This window comes from Apostichopus japonicus, chromosome 5 (genome assembly GCF_037975245.1).
Source record: "Apostichopus japonicus isolate 1M-3 chromosome 5, ASM3797524v1, whole genome shotgun sequence".
NCBI classification, from domain to species: Eukaryota; Metazoa; Echinodermata; class Holothuroidea; order Aspidochirotida; family Stichopodidae; genus Apostichopus; species Apostichopus japonicus.
This window is the reverse complement of record NC_092565.1, coordinates 19,607,191-19,632,718: the sequence shown is the minus strand read 5'-3', so window position 1 is coordinate 19,632,718 and position 25,528 is coordinate 19,607,191. Positions and strand designations below refer to the sequence as shown.

Here is a 25,528-nt window from a genome sequence, read left to right as displayed (position 1 = left end):
CCCCATGACACATTGCTCCTTGAATATAAAAATCCTCTTTAATTGCATTTTCAGCATCGATTTCTGTTTTATTCCTCTTCCTTTCTTCTCAGATAAGTCCATTTTTCGCCAAATTGGGTTATGCTACTTTCTCTTCTTATTCATCTTCTCCGGTCTGGAATTTACACTGACTTTCTTGGTACATCACAGGTTTCAATACACCAGGTAAGATTAATGGTTTATTAAACATGATATCGATATATAAGGTAACTCTTGTCTAAGTTTGTTCTCTTTCGCTTTTTAATCTCTTAGGAAATCTGCTTGTTCACAAAAATTGAACATATTTATTCTCTTCCTGGACGAAACATCAATGGTTTTATGATCTAGATTCCCCTCCCTTGCCTCCCTATTCTGCCCTTCCCATGTCTTCTCTCCCTCTTCTTGCTCCCCCTCCTCTCCCCCTCCCTGCCCCTTTCTACCCTTCTTTCCCTTTGTGCTTCTAACCCACGTTTCTTTTTATGAGGTGTGTACTTGTAAAATGTTTGCATTTGTGTCGAAAAGAAATTCCAAAACTGATGAAGTGTACAGTCAGTTTGACTGTCAATTTGAATGCTTAACTTTGTAAGGTATTAAACCGTTTGGCATAGTTGAAAATCTTCAACCCTAAGAAATTAATCCTGTCTAGAATATTTAATCATGTTCTAATCTTGTTGAAAACGAAAATTCATTAATTGGCAATCCTAGATAAAGCTTAACATGTTTTGGATTTGATTTGATGGAATAATGTTTGGTCCATCTCACTCAATGGGATAGTGGGAGGACAGAATGTCTTTAACAGAAGTAAGGTTTGTGGGGGGGGGGGGGGGGAGGAGGTAGTGCTCTGCAGGGAAGATTAATTACATACAATGCATCTGCCACATTATAATATGTAACACTGTTTATTGACAGTATGTGTGCAGGAGGGCGTTGTGGTCAAGTGGTTAAGGCAGTGGACTTGTGATCTAAGGATTACAGGTTCGAGCCCTGGCCAGATCATTGCGTTGTGTCCTTGGGCAAGGCGCTTTATCTCCATTGCCTCTCTTCACCCAGGTGTATAAATGGGGACCTGCGAGGTAACTTGTAAATATAGTTGCGTGCGCCGGTTTGTGGCTGCACCCTATGGGAAGTCCCCCGGGGACACGTGGTTGTGGTGCACTGTGGTGCCCCAGGAGAGATTGATTGAATTGTGCACACTTTGGTGTGTGGGTGTGACAAGTTACCAATGACCAGGGGTTAATAATTATCAGCGCACTGAGACTTAAGTGTGTATTTGCGCTTTATAAGAACTGTGTATTATTATTATTATTATTAAAGTGGAATGGGAGGGGGGAAGGTAGTGGTCTTGTGAATCAGGGGAAAATGTTCAGTCAAGGAAAATGTTTAGTCGGTGGGTCTGTCATGATTCAAAAGTGTTAATTAGTAACCTTGAGTTTAGATGTAATATTGAAGCTGATAACAGAATTAATTTTAATATAACCTGAATATGTCTTGGAAGCACCATTTGATGTCTAAATTTTGAAAAAGACACACCCTACATTCGTAATTTTTTTATCATTCTACAGCCGGTCCATAAAAGTTCATGCCCATATCAAAATCAGTCCTCCCCTAACCCCTAATCCCCCCCCCCCTCCATCCCTCCACATTTAAAATCCTGTGCACATCACTGTTTTTTAACAGGAAACTTGTTAATGTTTCTAAATTAATTTATCTTTGCAGTATGCAACAGGGAAAGATGTTTGTCTTCATTGGTCTCATAATGGCTCTAGTACAAGGTGAGTTGTATTTGCAGATCAAAAATATTTTGCAGTTTCTATTTTTTCCCAGTCGATATTCTGTCGTTAACTTGCTTGTTGGTGTAACCCTGCAAAGAGATTTATGGTATTAATTGCTATCAACTTATGGTTCAATAGGCTAGTTAGTAGAGAGAGAGAGGCAGGATTTGTATGCCTGCAGCCACTTGTTTGAATTTCTGTTCTGGTCAAGTTTTTCTTTTGCTCAAAATTATTCAAATGATTCAAAAGATATTCTAGTAAGTGATAGTGAATGACACACCTTTATTAAAACAGTTTTGTTGAATAGGGATGAAAATGACTGGAGACGAGTTTAATAGTTGTAGTCAATAAAAGTCGTTTCCTCAGTGTTGATATTAAAATCTATGATGTTTGTCCAATGTATACGTCTAGATGTTGTTTTCACCAAAAAAAGTTGTATTTGTGGTTGCTAACGCCCTGTGTGAAATCACAAATAACGTAAATTAACAAACTTTGAAATATGTGTAACTTTTCTGAAAAGTTGACTGTTAACTTTAGTTCAAACTTTCAAAATTGATTCTCTGCTTTGTAAGAAAGGGATAATTTTTGTTTGTTTGGATGTAATCATTGCAGATACAAACTAATAATACATCTGTCAACAATATATGTTGATTTATCATTTTCAGGTGGTTACGTGAGAAGAATTAAACCTGGTAAAGAGAGGAGCGTGGCTCTTGTGGTGAGTTTGACCTAAAAAAAATATATATTTCTGTAAAAGGTATAGCCACTGGTTGCATCTTGCAGCTTAGCTTCTCTGATGCGTTTTAAACATAAAATACAAGCAAGAAAAATGATAAACTATGACTTTGTCTCCACAGACCAAAGAAGTCGACTGTGTTCTTGGTGTTGGTTAATCGCTTAGTATAAAGGCAAAGATTTACATCACCAATCCCCCCCCTTCCCCTCCCCAAAACAATGCATTTTTAAGAGGTTTATACCTTGCCAAAATAGCAAATTCCTTGAAGAGTGGAGAATCTGTTAACGTCAAATTATGAATTACAAGAGACATAGTTTGATCAGAGTTTGGTTTTCTATCTGCAGTTTTGGAGTTTGCAGGTTCACTTTTTTACATTATTATTTGGATTTGTTTGCCAGCTGCATCAGATATTTAAATTACTCTAGTTTTATTTAGTACTGACATTGTCTACGTTATCAAAACTAATTTATAGCTATATTGGCATCATTCTCGCATCGTTTTCTCTCTATGTCTTTCCCACTCTTCATACCTTCCAACCCCCCCCCCTCCCCCCTCTCTCCTTCCTAACTTTTCCCACATTTCAGTATGACTGCTGATAGTTTTTGACTTCTAGCACATCTTGACTGTTAACAACCATATTGGATATTCATATTTGTAAATGGTGCGCTCTATAACGAAAAATCCATTCCTCTGACTGTGATATCTTTGTAACATATGGGATTTCTTCATCAAGTTATAAAATGACACCCAAAATCACTTCATAATTCATAGAAATTCAAACAGTGTATTAGCAATGACTGTCTTAGTAGAGGGACCATTTTCTTAAAGTAATAGGCTTTATGATTTGAACATTTTGACATAAATTTACAACATCAATATCCATCATTCATTCCTCTTCTCTTTAAAGTCAGTGCAGCTGTATAGCAGCATTGTCCGGGGGCAGACAATATGACACTAACCTCACTGTTGCCAGGTGCAATCGTTAAATCAGGCATAACCTGTAAATTGCATATCTTCAAACATTAAAACATACTTACCAGAATGATGAAGACAGTTATGTTGTGACGTTATGAATTGACCTTTTACTCTAATCATTTTTCCATATAATTTTAAATTGATTTTTTATTTCTCCATTTCGGTATTTTCATCATCAGGGCATGTTCCTGTTGCTTCCGTCTTTCATCATCATATCCTTGAGTCATTCACAACTACCGTACTACTTTGGCCTTACATTATTTTCATTTGGTGAGTTGTTATTCTTGAATTCCTCATCAAACATTCCTCTAATTGTTTTCGCCTGCCAAAACGTACAAAGTTAGTGAAACACACAATGGTGATATTCATTGTTGGGAACGGTTTGATCGTAATGAAACATAATACGTGGGAGAGTCTGTGTTCAAAGTTTCAAGCCTCCTTGGTGCCGACTTATTAAAGGTTTCCATTCGAGAAATCCAAAGATTTTATTCATTCCTCACTTGACACCTGGCTGCCCTCAAAACTACTAGACTACGATCTCCAAGAGTCCCAAGTATTCTTCCAAAAGAATGCTGATTCATAATGATGAAATTTATTATTAAGTGTATAGCTCGCTGGTGTGACATGCTAATTACTGTACAAGCCATTCATATATATATATATATATATATATGTTCATATTGATATGTGTACCTCAATGTGTGTGGAATCCTAGCATTATACAATAACAGTCATTCAGGACATAAAATGTTTGTCCAGTCTTTATCATTCAAATAAAGCAAGTAGCCCAGTTGTTAGGAGAAATTAATCCCTTTCCACAGCAGTTTGGATCGTTAAAGAAGGTGGGGATTGCCGTGACATGGATTTCTCCCCTGCATCAGTAATCTTTTTAATTTTGGTTTCATATGCAGTTGTGACTGGTACTTGCTTGCCTGTCAAATTGAAATTGATTTTCAACTGCATGAGTATATGTTCAGGTGCAAGTAGACTTTGATAGTTACATTCAGTTAGATTAAGACCTTACAAGAGAAGACATACAGCAGGGCAGGGGAGGGGGGGTGAGTGGAGGGTCAGAGGGGCTACAACCATGGCCCAGGGTCAATTAGGAGGACCGAGGATATGTGGGATGAAGAATAATGTATTCTCATTTTTATACTGTACTTATGGAAAGCTGGAGACTTCAAAAGAGGAGGCCTGGGGGATGTTATTGTCCACTGGACCCCCTCTCCCCCCCCCCTCTACCCCTCTGGCTGTTGAAAACCACCTGTCAACATTTGGTTTCTAAGAACTGCATTTCAGATCGATCACTTTCACTTTATTTAAATTTACTTCTGCCTGTTTTTGTTGTTGTTGACAGCTTCTGCCACTGTTGTTCCCTGTATGACCACTGTGGTGACCATGTACGGTAAGTAACCCTCAATCCCCCCCCTCGTCCCCCGTCACTCCAGATGATGTCATCGTCCCCACAGATTCTGGAGTTTGATCCGGTCGTTCCAGACATCGTTGTTACGAGAGGCACATATTACTACTGTTAATTGTCAGCTGCAAGCTCTTACCTGAATTCAAGGTTTCCTTATGTAAAACTTTTGTCAACACCAACCATTAGGGGTGCAACAGCAGTATTGCTAAAGTGATAGTGTGTGATGCTTGCAATTATGATAATGCTTCGAGTTTCATGTAGATGATCACAAACATTAATTTCAGTTAGACATGACTTTATTGTTTTTTATTTTATTGGATAGGCCTCAGAATCTATCTTCACTTTGGGGGTGGGGGGTGGGGAAAGACAATTTTGTTCCAAATCAAAATAGATGTTACATATGTGCAATCCTTTACTTTCAATGTCAATGCCCAAATATTGCACACCTCTTGCCTGTTATATAAAAAAAAAATTCCCTGACTTTGTGCAGCCCTGGTGTTTCAAGGCAGACTATGTGTAAAATTTATGTAAAAGTGGTATGTCCAGGAAGAAATGTTATTCTATAATCAAGTTTCAAGTTGATTTGTACCATCATCATTAATTTATATTTTATAACATGATTATTATTAAATTAAAATACTTATATATAATAAATGATATGCAATAATCAGTATATATATACATATGATGGGTAGAGGAGTCAGAATAAGCAAAGCTTTCCAGTCTGACCCCTTACAATAAAGAAAGGAAAAGAAATAAAGAATAAAAAATAGCAATGTGCTAATTACAAAAGAATAACAGCAACATTTAAGATTGGTCTAAATATGCAAATAATTATATGTAATATGAAGTCGACATCAACTTTTTTCTCAACCTATTTTTAAAAGTATATAAAGTAATATTCAATTCAGTGAGATTAGATGAGAGTGAATTCCAGAGAGAAACACCGCTTGAGCAAATCTGGGACTGTCTTAGTCTAGTTCTTGAATATGGAATGTTTAGAGAATACATCGATCTAGTGTTGTAATGATGCATATTATATCTATAATGAAAATAGGAGTTGTAAATAGGAGGAAGATTTCTATTATTAAACTCAAACATAAAAATACCTCGCTGATAATCAAATAAATCAAAAATAGTTAAGACGTTCAGACTCTTAAAAAGAGGACCTGAGTGAGCAATATACGGCGCAATACAAATGTTACAAACTTTTTAATTTAATTTATACAACAGTGATTTATTTGCACCTCCCCAAGCAAGTAAATATAATTCAGGTGTAGAAGTATTAGAGTATTTTATAAAGTCAATAATGTATCTTTCGGAAGAACATGTTTTAATCTATATATAATTCCATTTCTGCAATGTCATAGACAGATTTTCTACAAATCAGTTGAGTTCTTAATAGGGCCATTTTCATTGAAAGGTGTAGAAAAGGTCAAGTTATGCTAATGTTCATCTCCAGGGTGTGAGTTTGGCCACGCCGAGCTTTTTGGTGAAACTAATTCCATCTCTCATGTCCAACTTTCGAAAAGGCAAATTCAAGCCTCTAAAACAGTTACTGTGAAAGGCTTTATAAGCCCAAGGCTTCAGTGGTGATTTTGTTCCCAATTACAATCCATTGTCTTGAGTTAATAAGCGTCTAATAAGCGTGAAATATGCGATATTGTACAATTGCGAAGGTTGGATTTTGGATCTAGATAATCCGCGATCCATATAAACAAAAGTCGGGATAATCCCATATTTTTTAACTCTATATAGTTATTTCTTATGTTTATTTGAATTTGTTTTGCGTTTAATATGCAGCACTGCTTAAAGCTAGTAATTTTTTGTCTCTTGAATTCAGCTTAATATTCTTGCTAATTTTGTTTTATATTTTGTTTTCTTTTCTTTTATAGGTTCTGATGACCAGAAGGGGACAATAATGGGTATATTCAGATCTTTAGGAGCCCTGGCTAGGGCAATTGGACCAATACTGTTTTCTACTGGTAAGTCATACAGTGACATTAAGATACTTATGATACTTAAAAGCTCAGCTTAGCATTGTTTAGCTTAGCTATTTAAGCTAAGGGGACGACACAGATCCAAACATCTTCTTTAGCTTATATGACTGGGTTATTTGTGATCAACAACTCCCCATCAAACAGCTAAGGAAAAAATCTTGCTCTGTTTGGGAGATATCCTACTTTAAAAGTCATTTCTGAGGTCTGTCATTTTGTTAATCGGTGATAACATAGTGCCACTAGGATCTGAGAATTATTATTTACCAGATTTATATAGCGCTGTTTTCATGCTGTAGCATGTTCAAGAGCGCTTTACAATGACAACAAAATGACAAAACCCTTAAAATATAAAAATAAAATTGATGCAGCTTAATTAAATATTAATATAAAAAAATATATATACGAAGGTATAATTTAAAAACAAGATAAATTTACAGTGAAATTCCTAAAAAGAAAAAGTGAGTTTTAAGTAATTTTAAGTAACAAAATGACAAAACCAAAGTTTCTCTTTTGTTTTTCTATTCATAAGTTCAAGGTTAGAATATTAACAGTGTTGACATTAAAACCATTGCCATCAGTATGTCATGTATTAGATCCAGCATTATTCAAAACCCATATCCATTACAGAAATAAACTTTGTAAAAAATAAAGGAAAACATAAAAAAAAAAACTTGAAGTGTGTGATGTCATATTTAGGCTTGATCAAGTCTTCGGCGTTGTTTTTGAAGGATCGTGAAATCTGCGATATCTACGAAATGGGATAAGAGTTTTGGAAGTTTGTTCCTGACTGTTGTTTTCATTACATAGACTAATGATGATGGCTGGGTTTGTGTTTCCAATTAAACATATCTTCTCGATGAGGAAGCTAAAAGTGACTTCTTTCTCTCTAGAGTGGCTTGTCTTAGTGGCACAATGATGGATGTGTGTAGCCACTGATTTGTGTGTCCCACATTTCTTGTCTTAGCCTCTGGTAGTACCTCTACCATTTTTTTCACGAGTAATGCAAGAGATCGTCCATGCATTACTTATTGTATTTCAATCGTTATGAATTTGTATCCAAAGGGGTTCATAGACCAGCCTTTTTATCAAAAGAAAATTGTGTATTTGGATGTGATAATTGATTATGCAAACCCACTTTATTAGAATTAATTGTGAGTACAATCTCTATGGACGAAGAGGTTTCTCTTAACCCCAGTTAACTTATGTGACATCTGACCACTGTGATGCACAGACACTCTAGTACAGCATATTGTATCTTGTAATTTTGTGCTAATGGTAAATTGCTTTTTTGAATAGAAAATAAAAAATTGTTACTCCTTGGGAAAACTTTGTAACCACAATGGAGTGTACAAAATAGTAGCTAACTCACAAATTGTCAGTGTTGTTAAAGGGGTATCCATATTACCCTATCATCTCCAAGTGAAAATTTTTAACCTAATTGTTTTTTGCATGCATGCATGCATGCATCCATGTTAAAGTCATTTACATAGTTCCAGTGTTGTAGCTGCGCCGGTCGAACTTGGCCAGCACTACATTTGCCGACTGGTACTCCAAGGAAAAAGTTCTAATACCGGCCGGCAATCGCGCTTCTGATCGACCGGTACAAAATTCAGTAAATAGTGTCACTGTGAAAGAAATCACTCTCACTCAAATATATATAAACACACACACCCACACACATATATATATATACCCTTATACCCCCCCCCCCAGGACGCGGAATTCACAGGCAACCACCACTCCACAAAATTCAACCGCCACCTGCAAAACCCTAGGTACAACCCTGCAAAGTTCACAGTGCAAATTTATTCTAAGCACCTCAACTAGAAATGAAGTCATGTTTAAGGTACCAAGTTATCATGTAAGGGATGCTGAGAGGGCTGCAGCATCACTGCAGCTAGGCTGCATAGGACATAATCTATTGTGCTCCACAGGTTCAAACAATAGGCAAACAATGGGCAGAGGTAATCCCTATTGTTTGATATTGATTCATCCTAGCTGAGCAGGGTCTTGCAGCTACTGCACTGTTTGTTTTTGACAGGCAGCCTAAAATTAATCAATCAATACATTATGAAGGTTAGTTCTTTTGCTTTGAATCCCTATTGGATTTGCTTCAAAAGAGAAATATTTTCACCTGGATGACGTTTTTCGATGACGTTTTCAGTCTCTTGGTGCAGTCATTTTGATGCAGATGTTTTGTAATCGATTCAATACTCTTACCAAAACACAGGTAAATTATACCTCAAAATTGATCAATATCTGTCTATGGGCATAAGCGAAAAAACTAAACTGTCTAAAGTTTCAAAATTTGAGGCGTTCCACTTTTAAGATTCCCTTCAGTATGAAGCATTCTTTGACATCCTGTACATCCCATGTGAGCATGAATGTCTTGAATTATTAATTATTAATCTCTGTTATTTTATCAGTTTTCTGGTTGATTGGAGCAACGTCTTCATACATCATTGGAGCTGCCTGTTTGTTGGTGCCTATTTTACTACTGAAGAACATTCCCTTACAGAAAGTGGTTTGAAGAAGAACCGGTAAGTCGTTTGTCTGTCTCGAATGCGGGTGTCATTGTCATGTAGAAGAGTGGCATTGTCTTGATTGAGATGCATTACCGACTGGTTAGCCTAGTGGTTAGAGCATCCGCTTATCAGCCGGAAGGTTCGGGGTTCGACTCCGGGCCGAGTCATACCATAGACTTTAAAAATGGGACCTACTGCCATCTTGCTTGGTGCTTAGCATATAAGTATGGAGTAGGGGAATATGTGTGTCTGATCGGTAAATACGATTTGGCGCTCTTTGTGGCAGCTCATCGTGTATAGTCCACAGTGACTTGAGAACAGTAAATGGAATGTAAATAATAGACAGTTGGTTATAGGCACTGCGCCATGAGTGTCTTCGAATGGATACCGGCGCAATACCAAGTGTACACTATTCTATTCTATATGCAATGTATGTGCGTTAGTAACTCTGCAATGTGGGTGTCTTTGCCATGTATATATGGCATTGTCTTGATTGAGATGCATATGCAATGAATGTGCGTTAGTCTGTCTCCTATGTGGGTGTCTTTGTCATGTAGATATGGCATTGTCTTGATCGCCATGCATATACAATGTATGTGCGTACCGCTGTCCATTTCTCACCTGTTAGTATCTCGTCCCTCTGTGTAAATGCACTGGGGATGAGATATTGTACTTTACCGACAGTTTTTACAGAAATGGTTCTTAAATTGCTGCCCACCGTCACACCCCTTGAGGCTCTGACGTAGTATTTGATCATATGTTAGTGTGCGTAACCCCTACAGACTAACAAGCTCGTGCAAGCTTTCTGCATGCTAACATTGATCGCACCTAGCCACGTAAACATGTACAAGCTTGCAACAGGCAAGCTTGGCAAGATTGTGCGACCATAGCTCAGAAAGTATGAACTTGCAGCAGATTTCAGCATCTATAGTAGGAGTTACCATATAGGATAACACAGTAAACAAGACTGTGGAGACTTTTGGGGTTGAGTGAAAAAAATAATGTGTGCGCATTTATATGTGTACGCGTTACCAATAATATGAATCATAGCTGGTTCAAATCGGCCTGATGTAATCGTATCGTTTGATCATAAAAAAGATTGAATGATTGAATAAAATGTTTCAATAATGAATCAAATGTTCCATTGTGTCGCTATCTTTAAACCAAACACGAAAAAAAAATGGAAATCCATTTCTTGGAAGGTACAAGACCTTATCAACATACTTTGTGTACAACACAGTTGATATTTGATTATATGATGTGGGAGGGGGGGAGGGGTGGTTGGGGGGAGAGAGACAAAGTTTGGTCAATCCTGCAGGGTTAGCAAAAGAAATTTTGGAATAAACAGACTAGTAATTTTAAGTAGATGCAGTTAGGGTAAAGAAGACAAGCAATTATTTTCAGAATGGAAGTGGTTACGAAATCATTAGACTTAATAAGACTTTACTGGGAGGCTGCCCCAGCCCTGGCAATACCACCCTCACGGGAGGGGGAAACTAGCCAAGATAAAAGAAAAAATTCCCTCCCGGGTGACTAGAATGTCTCTCCGGAATAAAACCTTTACTTCAAGATATTGACTCACAAGTCCTCTAGCTGCCTAGAGGCCCCCCCCCCTCCCTCTGCCAGAGCCAAAGCCTCCCAGTTTAAAAAAACAAATCAAGCTTATTGAAGAAGGATTTTAAATGGTTTCTTAGCGTAATTTTTCCTAATCAGATATTTAAGAAGGAGCTTTTGAATAAGGGGGTCGATGAGAAGGGTATACCAAGGTTAACCTATTAAAAAAAGAAATACGGAATTTTGTATAAAGCAAAGATTTGCATAAGAGACAATAGAACATTGCACTAAAGTTTTGTTTCACAATTAATTGGCTTGGGTTAAAGGAAAGCATGAGTAGACAATGGCTGTAACTACTTTATTCTTATTAGATTAACTCATTTGTCACAACCCAGCTGTTTTTTGCACTCCAGCTGGTAACCCAAGAACCCATCACAAACTTGTTGCATCATAAATTAATAAAACAATGGTGTTTATCAAAAAGGGAAGAACAAAGTCATCAAAACCAACGAGGTGCGACCTTCCCCCCTTGTTTTCTCTTTTCCTTTTCCTTTTGTTTTTCTTGGAAAATTACCTAAATGGGAAGTTTGCTGGTAGACTGAAAGCAGCATAGTATTACTGTTTTGACTTTTGCAAAATATTTTGCTGGTGTTCAAAATCTTTGATTTGTGTCGTTGAATTGTCATCTATTCTGTGGACTCAGGTTGTTGATAATGAGTAGGGAGAGGACTTTTGGTTGTTTTTCTTTATTTGTTACTAGTCGTAAAGGGTCTAGTCAATGCAGCAATCGAGAAGTTTTGGTAAAAGATTGATAAATTCACGAAACTTTGTAGACAAAGGTAAATTCTATCATAATACAGGCCCAAACAAAAACACATTTAAAGATGCCCAAACATGAGGAAAAACACAGAGCTACATTTAGTGTGTTTAAGCTAAAGATAGAATTTGAGGAATATGTATTAAATGACGCGTTTTCGGGTGAGGGGCATGGGCAGGGTTTTTATTTGGGGGTGGGGGCGGGGGGTTGGAGTGAAAGTCCAATGAACTTGGCTACTGTTAGCCATAAAACTTTAGTTTAGTAGTTAGCATGACATTGACAATGACATTGAGGTATTTAAGTGTCTGACTCATATCATTATTTGGCAAACACCACATGTTGGTTGTAATTCTTTTAGCTAAGGTTTAATGGGAAGCGTGTTCCTGTTTGCTTTGAGGTAGCTGTTATCATCGGTTAGATTGTATTGACGTCAGATGTCAGACGTCAGAGATACCCTGGAATCCCTTCTTTGTGATCATTGCTGTATCAATAATGTAAGCAAATTTACATCAAAACATTGGTTTCAAAGGACTATTGGCGTAATGGCTTTGGAATGTTCAGTTTAACGCTCAGTCAACTTTGTCTCCAATGCTAACTGGGAATGATATATATATGTTAGCCGTCACAAGCCTTTGAAATAGTGTTCTGAGCTTTCATATATTTTCCATTGTACACTCTGATTTGGTTTTATAATAATGTGAGGTTTCTTAATCGGTATCAAATTTCAAACTTTTTTCTACTTTTTAATGCGATTTTAGGTATCTATTTTTATGTCCTAGTTTCTTCTTTTTTTTTCATGTTTAGTACAAATGAAACATATTTTTGGAATGGCATTCCAAAATGTCAATTTTTTTTAATAAAGTGTAAATATAAAACAGTTCCATGGGTGTTGTCATGAAAGTGACCACACAAAGTTAAATTTACAATAAAAGAAATGTTGCTTAAAATCCCACTCCTCCCTCCCTCCCCCAGAAGAAAAACATTCCAGCTGAACAGGTGTTCTGCTCAACGTTTTAGTTGCAAAATTTCGGCAATTTGGGTCAAAGAAGTCAAAATTAAGAAAGGTATAGCCTGAATCAAAGCTTTTGTTCCATCCATATCACTGCTTTCGATTTTTACCAATATCCAATAATTTAGATCCCCATATCTTCCGGTACCAATTTGATACTGATATATATTACACAAACGAGCCTTTGTGCAAACGTTGCTTGCTCTTGACCATATTAGCAACACAGCGACAGTTTTACAAAAGTCTCCTTTCGTGATAGGTAGCGACTTTCACATCCTCTCTGCGGTTATATTCACCGGCGAACTGTTCAAATTTTCCCTCTCAAGACGTAAAGTATGGATGCTCTTATCATTGCTAGATCACGCGACAGTGACGGTTTTATCCTCATGAGATCGGTTATCAAAAATGCTTTCTTTATCGGACAGTGATGGCAGGCCAACACTGACGACATCAGGTGGATATTTTCCGATATCGGCCGTGGCTGATAATTGCATACCAATAATTGGTGCAGCCACAACAACAATCAGAGCAATTTAATGTTTCTAATCATTCTGCGTTAACCTCCCTCAAAAAAGATGTTTTTCATTTAGATTTGACTTGATTTGACTTGTATACGCTTTAATGTTTTGTATGGGTTTTTAATTTTTTTTTAATATCTTTAAATTGTTTTGTTTACACCAATCAGTCAACTTGACCAGTAGTATATAATAGTTGCAGGATAAAGCCAGACTCTGGCTGGTTTGTTTGCGAACAAGTTTACAGAGGGTATTCCATCCTGGTTAAGTTTGTAACTCTGTTTACAAAGTGGGCGGCTTGGATACACTTATTTCTGATTGAATTAAAGATTTTTTTTTCTTTTGCCCTCCTGTCAGTACACATTCATTCTGCAGTTGTTAACCTCCCTCAAAAACGATGTTTTTCATTTAGATTTGACTTGCATATGCTTTACTGTTTTGTATGTTTTTTATATTTTTTATGTTTTTTACATTGTTTTGTTAACACCAATGAGTCAGTTTAAACATTAGCATAATAGTTGCAGGTTTAAAGCCAGAAGCCAGACTCTGGCTGGTTTGTTTGCAAACAAGTTTACAGATGGTATTCCATCCTGATTAAGTTCGTAACTCTGTTTACAAAGTGGGCGGCTTGGATACACCTATTTCTGATAGAATTAAAGATTTTTTTTCTTTTGCCCTCCTGTCAGTACACAGTTAAATTCTAGTTATCAGTCTTGCGTTAAATGGTGTTGTCTGTGGCAACGGCTCAGATTTAATTTTTTTTTTTACTCAAGAGGGTACTCCCCTTCATTGCACCACTCTTTAGATGATCAAATAGTCAACAAAAATAGGAAGTAACAAAAAAAAAACAAGGAAAAAGAGAATAATTATTAAAATCACACTGTTGTATCATTGAGCTAATACTTGACTTAACAAAGGAAAAATATCAATTTCAATTACAGAAAAACTAGAAAGAGCTTAAATGATTTATGAACATATGTTGCCTTCCCCCCCCCCCTCTGGCACAAAAATAATCCCCCACCCTAGCTCCACCCACATCACAACCACATTACTACTCAAAGATCTTTGACAGAGTATTTGGCAAAACTTGTCTCCCGATAGTTAACAATTGCTACTCCAGTGCATTCTGTTCTATCCATTTCTTACAGTGTTTACCATTTATTTACTATTTTATTCGTCAGCTAAAAAAATATTTGTTTTTCTTTAAAAAAAATAATCCCTGACATCTGCATTTGTTGTTACATGGATAGCATCTTCCTGGGTTTACGTGAATCTAGGAAGTTTTGAATATGTCTCAACTTTAGAAGTTTTTTTGTTTTTATTTAAAATTGAAACAGACAAAACAATAACAGTTATTGACCAAAAAGAAATTGTTTTTCAAAAACAAATGACCCCTGACATATGCATGATTTGCTAATCGGATAACAACTTCCTACTTTAACATGAATCTAGGAAGTTTTTGGAAATGTCTCAACTTTCTCTTTAGAATTTTTTTTTAATTGAAATTGAGGCAAACACAACGATAATAGTTAATATTATAACTATGGTGATGCTTGTCATATATACAACTCTCAAAAACATTAAAATATAGAAGAAAAAAAACCTTGTTCTGTTTAGGGAAATATATGGCTCAAATATTATGCCAGGAGTGGGGGTAAGGGTGGCCATATTTTACCTTGGTGTGATGTCATAGTGCAACTAGGAGATGGAAAATGAACAGTTTTTTCCCCGATATAAACAAAGCATCAATGATGTTGAGAATAGTATTCAGACTTCCTTTGTTCTACAGTCATTTATAATTAGTAACAGTCATTTATAATTAGTAACATGTCAGACATGGTTTCTACCAAAAAATAAATAAAAACAAGGAAAGGAGTAAAGAAATTCATGGCTACAACGTAGAATTTCTGCCGAAGTTCCTTCCCTGTCATTTTCTGGGTTGGATCAATTGAAACTGGAGCGAGATTCCTTGTTTAGACTCTACTAGACTGTATTATGAAGGTACTGTGGTTTTTTGACGGGAATTCCCAGCAAAGAAACAGCTCTATATATGAATCACCACCGACTAAGGATTGGATAGCTCATAGCTTAGTTGGTAGAGGACTGTGCTTGTAATCCAGAGGTCACTGGTTTGAATCCATTCTAGCCATGCATTTCTTTGTTCTTTTCCATTGTTCTTTTCTATTGTTCGTAACTTCCCACTCAGTTTTTCTATTGTTCATTTACTAAAATCAAAAGAAGACATCTCTCTCTGTATAGTTGTCTGCGAGCTTTCTTTTTAAATTATTAGCGTTTCTTGTCCCACGTTCCAAGTTAAATAATCATGATGACGGCTGGATTAGTATGTCTTCTAGTAATAGGAACATTAACACACCATCCCTCATGATGCATAATGATCTCAGTGTTTCCCCCGCACAGTCTGGAAAACAGAAAAAAAAAGTATTAAGGAAAAGACAAAAACAAAAACTCTTTTCTAGGTCATGAAAGTCCTTGAACTCAGTATGGAAAGTATGGAAAAGTCCGCATTTGATCATTTCATATATATATATGATATGATTTTATAGGAACAAGGTTTCTTAGGAAGTGTAAAGATAAATTTTAAATGTTAAAAATCAAACTTTTGATGAAAAGTCATGTCTACATCATGTCATGTTTGGTGGTTCATGACTCTTTGAATGTCCCCATCACCAGAAATTTACAAAAGTGGTTTAGCATGTTATTATGCTCTGCAGAAGGCAACAGTTGTGTCTACAAGCTTAAAGGGAGTGAAGACTCGCGCACAAAGAAACGTCTCCTGCCGGTAATCTGACCTAGTTTCGAATGAGGTGTAACAGAAGTGTTAGACACCACCATGAATCCCAGAAAATACACACACAGCTTGCTACCGTCCGTAATTAGACACTAGTGTACAGTCAATACATACAGCTATACGGTCAATACCCACAACACAGTGTACATAGCAGCGTGGATATCTCAGGTCTAGATAAAAGATAACAAGGTATTACGTTTCATTACTGTCTGCATTTTGTAGCGACAAGAAGAAAATATAAATTGCAAGCAACGTAAAGTAAACTTTTTCAGAGCGCTGCACGCAGTTTAGGGCGAGCCTTTAGCCTTTAATATTGGTGACCAGGCTGACATCAGATTTTCATTAACCATAGGCTACACAGTAAACCGTAAGACGTGTTTTTGGTCTTGTAAAGGTAATAATAATAATAATAAACTGTTCTTATTAAGCGCCCGTAACAGAAGTCTCAGGGCGCTTTACAAATATAAAGGTCAAAAAATACATAAAGAATACAAGTCAAACACACAGCAAAAGAAGCAAATGACCGAATGATAAAAAGTAAATTAGCACACAAAGGTCTGGAGTTTTATTTGCTTTAAGTCGTGAGAAGTTGAGAACCATGAATGTCATGTGATTGTCAGAAGGAAGGCCACTTATCTTAACTTCTGGAATTAGTTGATTAAGGAATAGATTAATTAGGAAACGAATTGCTTCTAAAACTTGATTGTTTGTTTTTTTGTTTTTTCCTTCTCCCGTTACAATGTCATTTGATAGTACTACAGAAGCTTGGATGATGAAATAATTGCAGTGTAGAAGCAATTTACTAACCTGATGAAATCTGTGCAGAATATGATGTAATATGATGCAAGTTATTTCACATAGCTTTTGGTCATATTAATTTGAAAAGGAGGAAGTTACTGTTTACACCATATTAGCCAGTGAGCTGTTTAAGCAAAATAAAGTATAGATTTTTAGCTTACTGAATTTATTTAAAACACTTTCCATACTAGTTTATGATGCATGACATACCTAACACATGGACTGTATTTCAGGATTTCTGAAAGTATGATTTAGTCAAACTAAGTAAGACACCATCCTAGCAAGGAAAGTCCCCCAAAAATATACCAAAATTTGCAACTTTTTCTTCTTGATTTGTTTTATTGTTAAATCAGGAGTTAGTGAGTCTATGTGATTTGTTAGTCCAGTTCCATGTGACCAGTCAGTCTAGTCCTTGTGACTAGTCAATGTATTCCATGTGACTAGTCATGTGGCTAGTCAACCTAAACAATGTGACTAGCCAGTCTTGTAAATGCGACTGGTCGGTCTAGTTAATGTGACTAATTAATCCAGTCCATGTAACTTTTCGATCAGGGCCATGTGGCTAGTTGATCAAGGCCATGTGGCTAGTCAACCTAAACAATGTGACTAGTCAATATAGTCCTTGTGACTAGTCAGTCTAGTTAATATAACTGGTTGGTCTAGTTAATGTGACTTTTTAATCCAGTCCATGTAACTTGTCGATCAGGGCCATGTGGCTAGTTGATCAAGGCCATGTGGCTAGTCAACCTAAACAATGGACCAGTCAATCAGCATCTGGTCTATGTGACCAGTCGATCAAGGCAATGTGACAAGTCAGTCAAGTTTAATGTGACAAGTCAATCTAGTAAATGTAATTAGTAGTCAGTGTAATCTGTTTGACTAGTCAGTCTATTTAATCGTGACAAGTCAGTCAAGTTAATGTGATAAGTCAATCTAGTCCATGTGACTAGTCTGTCGTCTGTTTGACTAGTCAGTCTAGTCCGTTTGACTGGTCAGTCTATTTAATCGTGACAAGTCAGTCAAGTTAATGTGATAAGTCAATCTAGTCCATGTGACTAGTCTGTCGTCTGTTTGACTAATCAATCTAGTCCGTTTGACTAGTCAGTCTATTTAATCGTGACAAGTCAGTCAAGTTAATGTGATAAGTCAATCTATTCCATGTGACTAGTCTGTAGTCTGTTTGACTAGTCAGTCTATTTAATCGTGACAAGTCAGTCAAGTTTAATGTGACAAGTCAATCTAGTCCATGTGATTAGTAAAGTTAGTCAACTTGACTCGTTAGTCCATGTGACTCGTCAGTCTGGTCCAATTAACTTAGTCAATCTATTAAATCGTGACTAGTCAGTCAATGTGACTAGTCAATGTTTTGAAGTTGCAAAGAAAACTCCTTAAAGTTTGTTCAGATTTTCCATCCTGTATTGTTGGCCATTTGTAAGTGCTTGGCAGTTCCGTTTCCTAACATTTCGTGTTAGTTTTTTTTTTCCCTGTTTCTAATCCACATTTCCTGTGGTCTCATGACATGAACCGTTTAACATGCCTCTGGAATTTTTAGGAAATGAATCTTGCGTAACAAAATGGTTAACATCGAGTAAAGTACAGCTTCCATCATATATCTGTGGTTACCTGCATTGTGTAAAATGGTAATGAAAGGCAACTGTACTGATATATATGCAAATGACAGCAAGAGTTGTGGATGTAGTTCCAAATGCATCTCATGATATTATAACAAAATTTGTTTCTAAGAAAATACTGAGATTTTCATACTCTGTATGGGTAACATCAATCCTTGTTTACCTTCTTTCTTTTTTTTATCTGGTCGAAGATCATTTGAGGTCAGGAGAGGGAAAAGTCTGAAAACATCTTAAATATGACAACTGGATCAGTAATGCTTCGTTGACCTTCATACATTGTATAAAGATCCACCTTAAGAGAGCTCAAGAACCCTATTGTTTTGTGGATGTCACTTAAGGTCAAGAGAGGTCAAAGTCTGAAACCCTTGAAAAACGCCAATAACAACAAAGTTTCAACACTGGATGAACTTCATGTACGTTATTTGTGTGAATTCACTGCTGCAAGTACAAGAACCCTCCGAGATCTCATTTTTTTTGGTGGAGGTCAAACATCACTTGGGATGACCTTGGGGTCACAGTCTGAACTCTGAACTTTATCATTAGCATGTGGAGCCAGCCTAGTCGGTACAAGAAGCCTATCGTACTTAGTGAAGGTAATATAAGTCATTTGAGGTCAACAAAAGTCAAAGTAATTTATAGCTAACTCCTAAACCAAATTGTCTCTCTGTTTTATGTCAGTACGTCGTAGTATGTCAGCACTAATAAAGCCAGCTTTACGTTAAATATCAGACACGTCTTTCCTTTTTTTCGCTTGTTGAATTAAATATAACACAGCAAGCAAGGATGAATTCATAACTTGTCTCTTTGTGTTGAGTTTGGTTATATATATATATATATATATATATATATATATATATATATATATATATATATATATATATATATATATATATATATATATATATATATACATAAACATGTTTGTATGTATGTATGTATGTATGTATGTATGTATGTATGTATGTATGTATGTATGTATGTATGTATGTATGTATGTATGTATGTATATATATATATATATATATATATATACATATACATATACATATACATATACATATACATATACATATACATATATATATATATAGTGAATATTAAAATCCCGTAATCATGGTATTGATTAGTTATTAATATCAGTATTGATTGACTTTAATTTCCAATACATCAGAAAGGGTGTCTTGGGGACCAACTTATTGTTCATTCTGTGGTTTTATTACCTTACTCTAAAAACAATAAAGGGAGAACAAAGTCGAAAGTCAGTTCTAATTAGTGAGTGAAAAGTAACACATTGGGCCTACTGCCCCCTCTCTCCCCCCCCCCCCCCATCTTGATAGCTTTTTTCCATTGCTAAGATGTTTTCATTCATTCAATTTGATTCGTTTTATTCAGATAAATACATTGTGCAACAATTTGTGATGTTATCCATTATTTTTCACTAATGCAATGAGGACAACCTGCATAAATTGAAATCCCTTCTAGGTGTCAATGAAGTCACTGGAATACACATTACCAACATGAAAAAATAACATCCCAGTCACACTAGTCAATTATTATTATGATTATTTTATTATAAGTTGATATAATCATTTCATTTTCTTTTTAAAGAGAAAGAAAACCAGCAAAATTATTAGTTCCTTCCTTCATCTGATCATTCAGATCATTTGGGGATGTGTGGGGGGGGGGGGGGGGTGGGGGGAGGTGGGGATTTAGGGTGTGATTGTAATACTAAGCATTGCAATGAGCTTCAACTACGGATGGCCATGAGATACTTCAAAATGACCGAAGAGTACTTCTCACGGAAATGCTCTACAACAGGAAACTCAGGAATCCATTCACCTGTCGATGAAAGTCCAAAATCAGACATGGTGATGTAGTGTACTATTTCCTGTACGTTCTTCTTCCTCAAGGAAGTTGCCTTCCTATCAGTTCCAGATAATTTCCCATCAACATTTCCTACTGTTTCAATGTAATTTTTTTATGATGAGTTAATATTTGTTTGTTTTTTGTTGTGTCATGTTAGGGAGATTGATTGTCTTAAAACAATATTGTCATATTTATATTATCCTTTTCCTTCCTTGAGAAGTAGTGAATCAGATGCGAAGGACTCGCATGAACTGATTAAAACAAGAAACAAATCAAATGAATATTTTGATCTCTTTTGAACCCTGTTTGCACATTTTGGGCAAGAAACACGGAGAGAAGGTTTGATAAAAAATAAAGTCACAAGCTACTGTTTCCTATAAACTGTTGATATACACTGGTTCAGTCCTTTGAAGTTCAGACGATTAGTCTTTGGAAAATGTCCACTTCTGTAAATAAACTCCTACCCATCAATAAAGGAAATTTAAGATCAACATTATATTTTGTAACTGTGGGGAACCTTTAACAGTAGTCATAAAGTTAAAGGTGGCATTTGAAGCAATGAGGCTTAGCAATCGGGAGGTTCGGGGTCCGATAACCGGCCGGGTCATAGTAAGGTGGGTTTTAATCCAAGAGCAATCTACTGTTTTCCCATCTGAAATGACTTTCTAAATTGTAAAGATTCCAAATTTGAGTAAAAAAGTTGAATTGGAAGCCACCCGACGTGTAAGTTGTAATCCATAAGCCCCTGTGGGTTTCTGCCACATTTGTGGTCGCTTAAGCGTCGTAAAAAAAGCGTCGTAAAAATATAAATAAAAAATAAATAACTGTTGCTTATTATTACTATTATTATTATTATAATTATTCTGGCAGAAAGAGTTCCTGAGAGTTTCGACGAATAAGAAAGAAAAGATGGACTAGGTTTGAATGGTATATAAATGAATATTACAACATTCTCAAACTCTACTCAACAAACATGCGAAACAACAAATATTAAAAACGAATCAGTTACTTAAAAATGATCAAGGGTACCAATAAGGGTAAAGATTGACATAAGGCGCCAATTAAATAGATTAAATAAATGTAATAAATCAATTATACCTGTGAACTTTGCAGCAACCCTGATGAACATCAACGTCGTGGTGTCCTTGTTTATAATAAATAAGTCCCTGCCCAGAATTAAATTAAGTAAATCTTCACCAAGTCACAAACAGATGGATCCAGCACACCCACCCGACTTTGTCACTTTACGTTTCTAGTGGGTAAAGAGAGAAGATCCTCTTTGAAGGAAGGCACTAAGCAAAAAAGAACATACTGTAGAATATCCAAATTCAAAGTAATGAAAAGTGTATCCAAGGGGTACTAAAAGCAGGATTACTCAAGATTATGATGGGTGAGAAAGTTGGTTACGGCGAGGGGGGGGAGGGGGAATGGAAAGGACTTCTTCTTGAAGATAAGTGTGGGGTGAAATGCGATGGTCTGTCCCCATCGATGATGTATGAACCAAGAAGTTGCGACAACCGCGTGACTTCACTGCGATGGAGTACAGTATTGGATGACGTCACTTAGTGATGTCATTTTATAAATATTATATAACCGAGGGAATGGGAGATCTGGGGTAGGGAGGGGCAAGGGGTAGGGAGAGTAACGACCTACATTGCGGCTTTACATTATTATAGATGAAAGAATACAGTCATGTTCATATTTTCTGAGAATTGTAAAATTCCTTGCATCAGGTTCACATCTCAGCTGGGGTGGGGGTGGGGGAGAGGTTTTAACTTTTCAATCTCATCAGTAATGTTGGTTTGAGCTAGATGGCCTGGGGCCATGCGCTACACATATCAGTGGAAGATAACAGCACTTTGCAGACAAGGATAGATCTGTAGGTATTCCAGACCCCCCCCCCTCTGTCTCCACCCACCTCTCTCTCTCACCCATATCAAGACAGATTCTCAAGAGGGCTCTAAAATTCACAGCTGGTTTACAAAAAGTTAACACAACCTATCGAACGTAGGGTACTGTAACCAGGCTGTGTATGATGTAATCTTTTCTGCTGTGTGGTTTAACACGATAAGTATCATTGACGTGCTTCTACAGTGGATGTCTCTTGGTGGTACGATGGTCGTACGATGGATACAATATCAAGATTTTGTATTTTTTTTTCCCTTTCAGTGCTTCCTGTGACGGTATATTTTGAACTCTCGTTCATATTGAATTGCACATAAAAAAAAAAAAAAATACCACTTCTTGATTTACCAGTATAGCAATCAGTTGAAACGTCCTGATATTCTAGTTTCTGAATCAGCTTAATGAAAGCCGGGAAATAAAATAGCAGGGTGATGAGAATTGTAAGTTAAGGGCACCATTTCTGATACAGTTCCATACAGTCAGGGGGGGCGGATGTCCCCCCTGACCGACCCAAATGGACTGCTGGCGCCCTTTTCAGCTTCTTACCACTTTTTACTTATTCGCGATTATTGACTTTTTTATTGCGCTCTCATCTACCTATTGACATTTGTCACATTTTTTTGGCGATGACACCTATTTATTCTTCATTTATCTGCAAATTAGCAAGGCACGGAAGGGTCATTTCCGGCGATCTAGGGAGTATCTTTACTCAAAATTTCGGTGGCGATTCGCTTAGATAGTGTCCGAAGCGCCCCTACAGACCATTCTCGCCCCCCTTGACCAATACCCCTAGCTCGCCACTGATTTCTATAGAATAGCAGATGCAGACTGTTGCCATTTGGATGCCCCCAGAATGAACCCATGGGAATCAAACGTGTCAGGCAGAGTAGCCCTGGGGGTGGGGGACGGGGGTGGGAATGAGTTGTTTTCATGTTGAATATAAGTACTTAAGGTTAAAAACTTCTGTAACTAGCAATGATGCAATGATACAGGTAATTCACTTTCACCAATTCGTGTGAGTGGTTAGTGTAACTTTGGTTTGCACAAGCCATTTGCCACATTGCTGTTTGATGCTTAGTGGGGCAATTCAAGTCATTTCCTAGAACATTGCAAGCATGTTTTACCATGGAGGTAAAAACCTCCATGGTTTTACCAACTGGAATGCTGTATTGCTTGACAGTCATTTGGGTGGGTGTTCTTACTCTCAAGCCCTACATTTTGTTTCCCACAGATAGGTGTTGATTGCGATTGGGAAGGGGAGGGGGGTGGGGAACTGGGAGATATGCCCTCCAATGGTTGAGTTGGGTTTATACTTGTGCATTTTCTCCCCATCCCCCCCCCCCCATTACCTATTTGAGAAGCAAATCCAGACTGTTGTCTCTATAGAAAACGGTGTTTTCAAACAGGAAAGAGTCAAAGAAGGGGGAAAAACTGGGGGCTAAACTGAAAAAAGAACAATAGTAATCAACTAAGTTGTGAATCGTGTGTGTCTAACACAAAGTAGCCTCTAGTGTATACATATTAAGGCATGTTTGGTCAAATTCTGTGCTAAATATCTACTACCCCATTTTCAAAAGAAAGTATCAATTTTTCTGCCTTATTTTAATAGGGTCACCAAATAGCGTGTGAAGTCTGTCTGGTTCTGTGATACGAAACTGATAATTACTGTGTACCGATCAAATAAAAGCAGGATTGTTTTGGCAATAGTTGAAGTGGTAACAAACAGGATGTTGTGATACTACAGCAGCAGTCATGGTCCTTTGTTATTGAGCTGTTAATACAGTAGGTGTACAGCTTGCAAGATTTTTTTATAGTTTAATAGGTTTCTAGGATTCATTGTAAACAGTGTGAAGGTGTAAACTAACCTTTACCAAACACTTTTTTTTTTCTCTTTTTTTTCTGATTGCTTATATTTCACAACTAGGAAAGAACTCCACTGGCTGCCAATAAGGGAAAGGATTCAGTTTAAACTCTGTCTTTTTGTCTTTAAATCCATGAACAATGCTGCACCTGTTTATTTATCCAATCTACTGTCACCTTATACTCCTCAAAGAACTCTCCGCTCTACTCATGACATAACCCGCTTGAATGTTCCTAGAACGAACAAGGTCTTGGGTCAGAAATCGGTCAGTGTAGCCGGTCCACAGTCATGGAACAATCTCCCTCGTACTATAAGAGAAACTGACAATATCTCTCAATTTCGTAGTAATCTTAAGACTCACCTATTTCCATGCTAGGTTGTGTCTGTGTCACAAGCGCTATGATCTAGATGGAATAGCGCTATATAAATATTAATTGTTATGTTATGTTATGTTATGATAAAGAAGCTGACCAAACATTACTTGAAATGGCAGATAATTTTGACGATGATGTGACAAAGTTCAAACTTATTGGGCAATTTGGGCAGGATGTTTACATTTACTCTGTCCCCAGAGTGTATTGCCATATATATATATATATATTTTTAGGAAAGTCCAATATATATATATATATATTTTAGGAAAGTCCAAACAGTAATTTAGTGGACTAAATGGTCAACCGTTATCTCCTCTCTTTAACTGCTTACTTCAGATCATAAACCGTACCTCACTTGGATCTATAACGGCCTCCTTCAGATTGTGATTAATTAGCATCGATGAATCATTAATTAGCAAAATTACTGATTGATTCTTTTTTTAATTCAATATGGTCTGTCGCCCAGACATTTGATGGTATTTATTTATTTTCAGAGATTTCAAGCAAATTTTGAAATGTTCTTACTTTTTTCTTCAGTACATACTGGAAATGAAACTTGATTAGATAACTTTAGTGTCACTTTGTTAGGAATTATTACCATCATCGTATTAAAATGAAATTGAAGAAAGAAACAAACAAACATAAAAAGGAAGAATGAAGCACACGACTATCTAACCAAACTTTGATGATTCGTTTTTGCTCTTTCAATAACTGATGACTTAAAAGTTTTTCATAAAATGAAAATTTTTTAATCATATGCACATATATAAATTTAAGTAACCCCCCTCCCACTCCCACACACACAAAAACAAAAACAGAAAAAAAATAATTCACAACAACAACAAGGACGACCACAAAACCTTAGCAACAAGATATGACTCTGCAACAACAACAACAACAATGAAAAGGAAAAAGGAAAGAACTGACTTTTCTCAAAGATGGT

General features: G+C 36.6%; 1 protein-coding gene across 3 annotated transcripts in view; it reads left to right on the top strand.

Moving 5' to 3' along the window:
- The window catches only part of LOC139967955 (major facilitator superfamily domain-containing protein 10-like), a 55,168-nt gene that overhangs the window by 13,909 nt on the left and 15,731 nt on the right, over positions 1–25,528 (top strand). For 2 of the 3 annotated variants that reach the window (XM_071972197.1, XM_071972198.1), the window contains exons 8-14: positions 93–204; positions 1,735–1,790; positions 2,456–2,508; positions 3,681–3,771; positions 4,859–4,906; positions 6,817–6,906; positions 9,348–9,461. In XM_071972197.1, coding sequence (XP_071828298.1) covers positions 93–204; positions 1,735–1,790; positions 2,456–2,508; positions 3,681–3,771; positions 4,859–4,906; positions 6,817–6,906; positions 9,348–9,451 — 554 coding nt within the window. In that variant the 3' untranslated portion in view covers positions 9,452–9,461. Of the gene's footprint in view, positions 1–92; positions 205–1,734; positions 1,791–2,455; positions 2,509–3,680; positions 3,772–4,858; positions 4,907–6,816; positions 6,907–9,347; positions 9,462–18,770; positions 19,242–25,528 lie in introns of those variants that run through there. The other variant, XM_071972199.1, reaches the window with a different exon arrangement.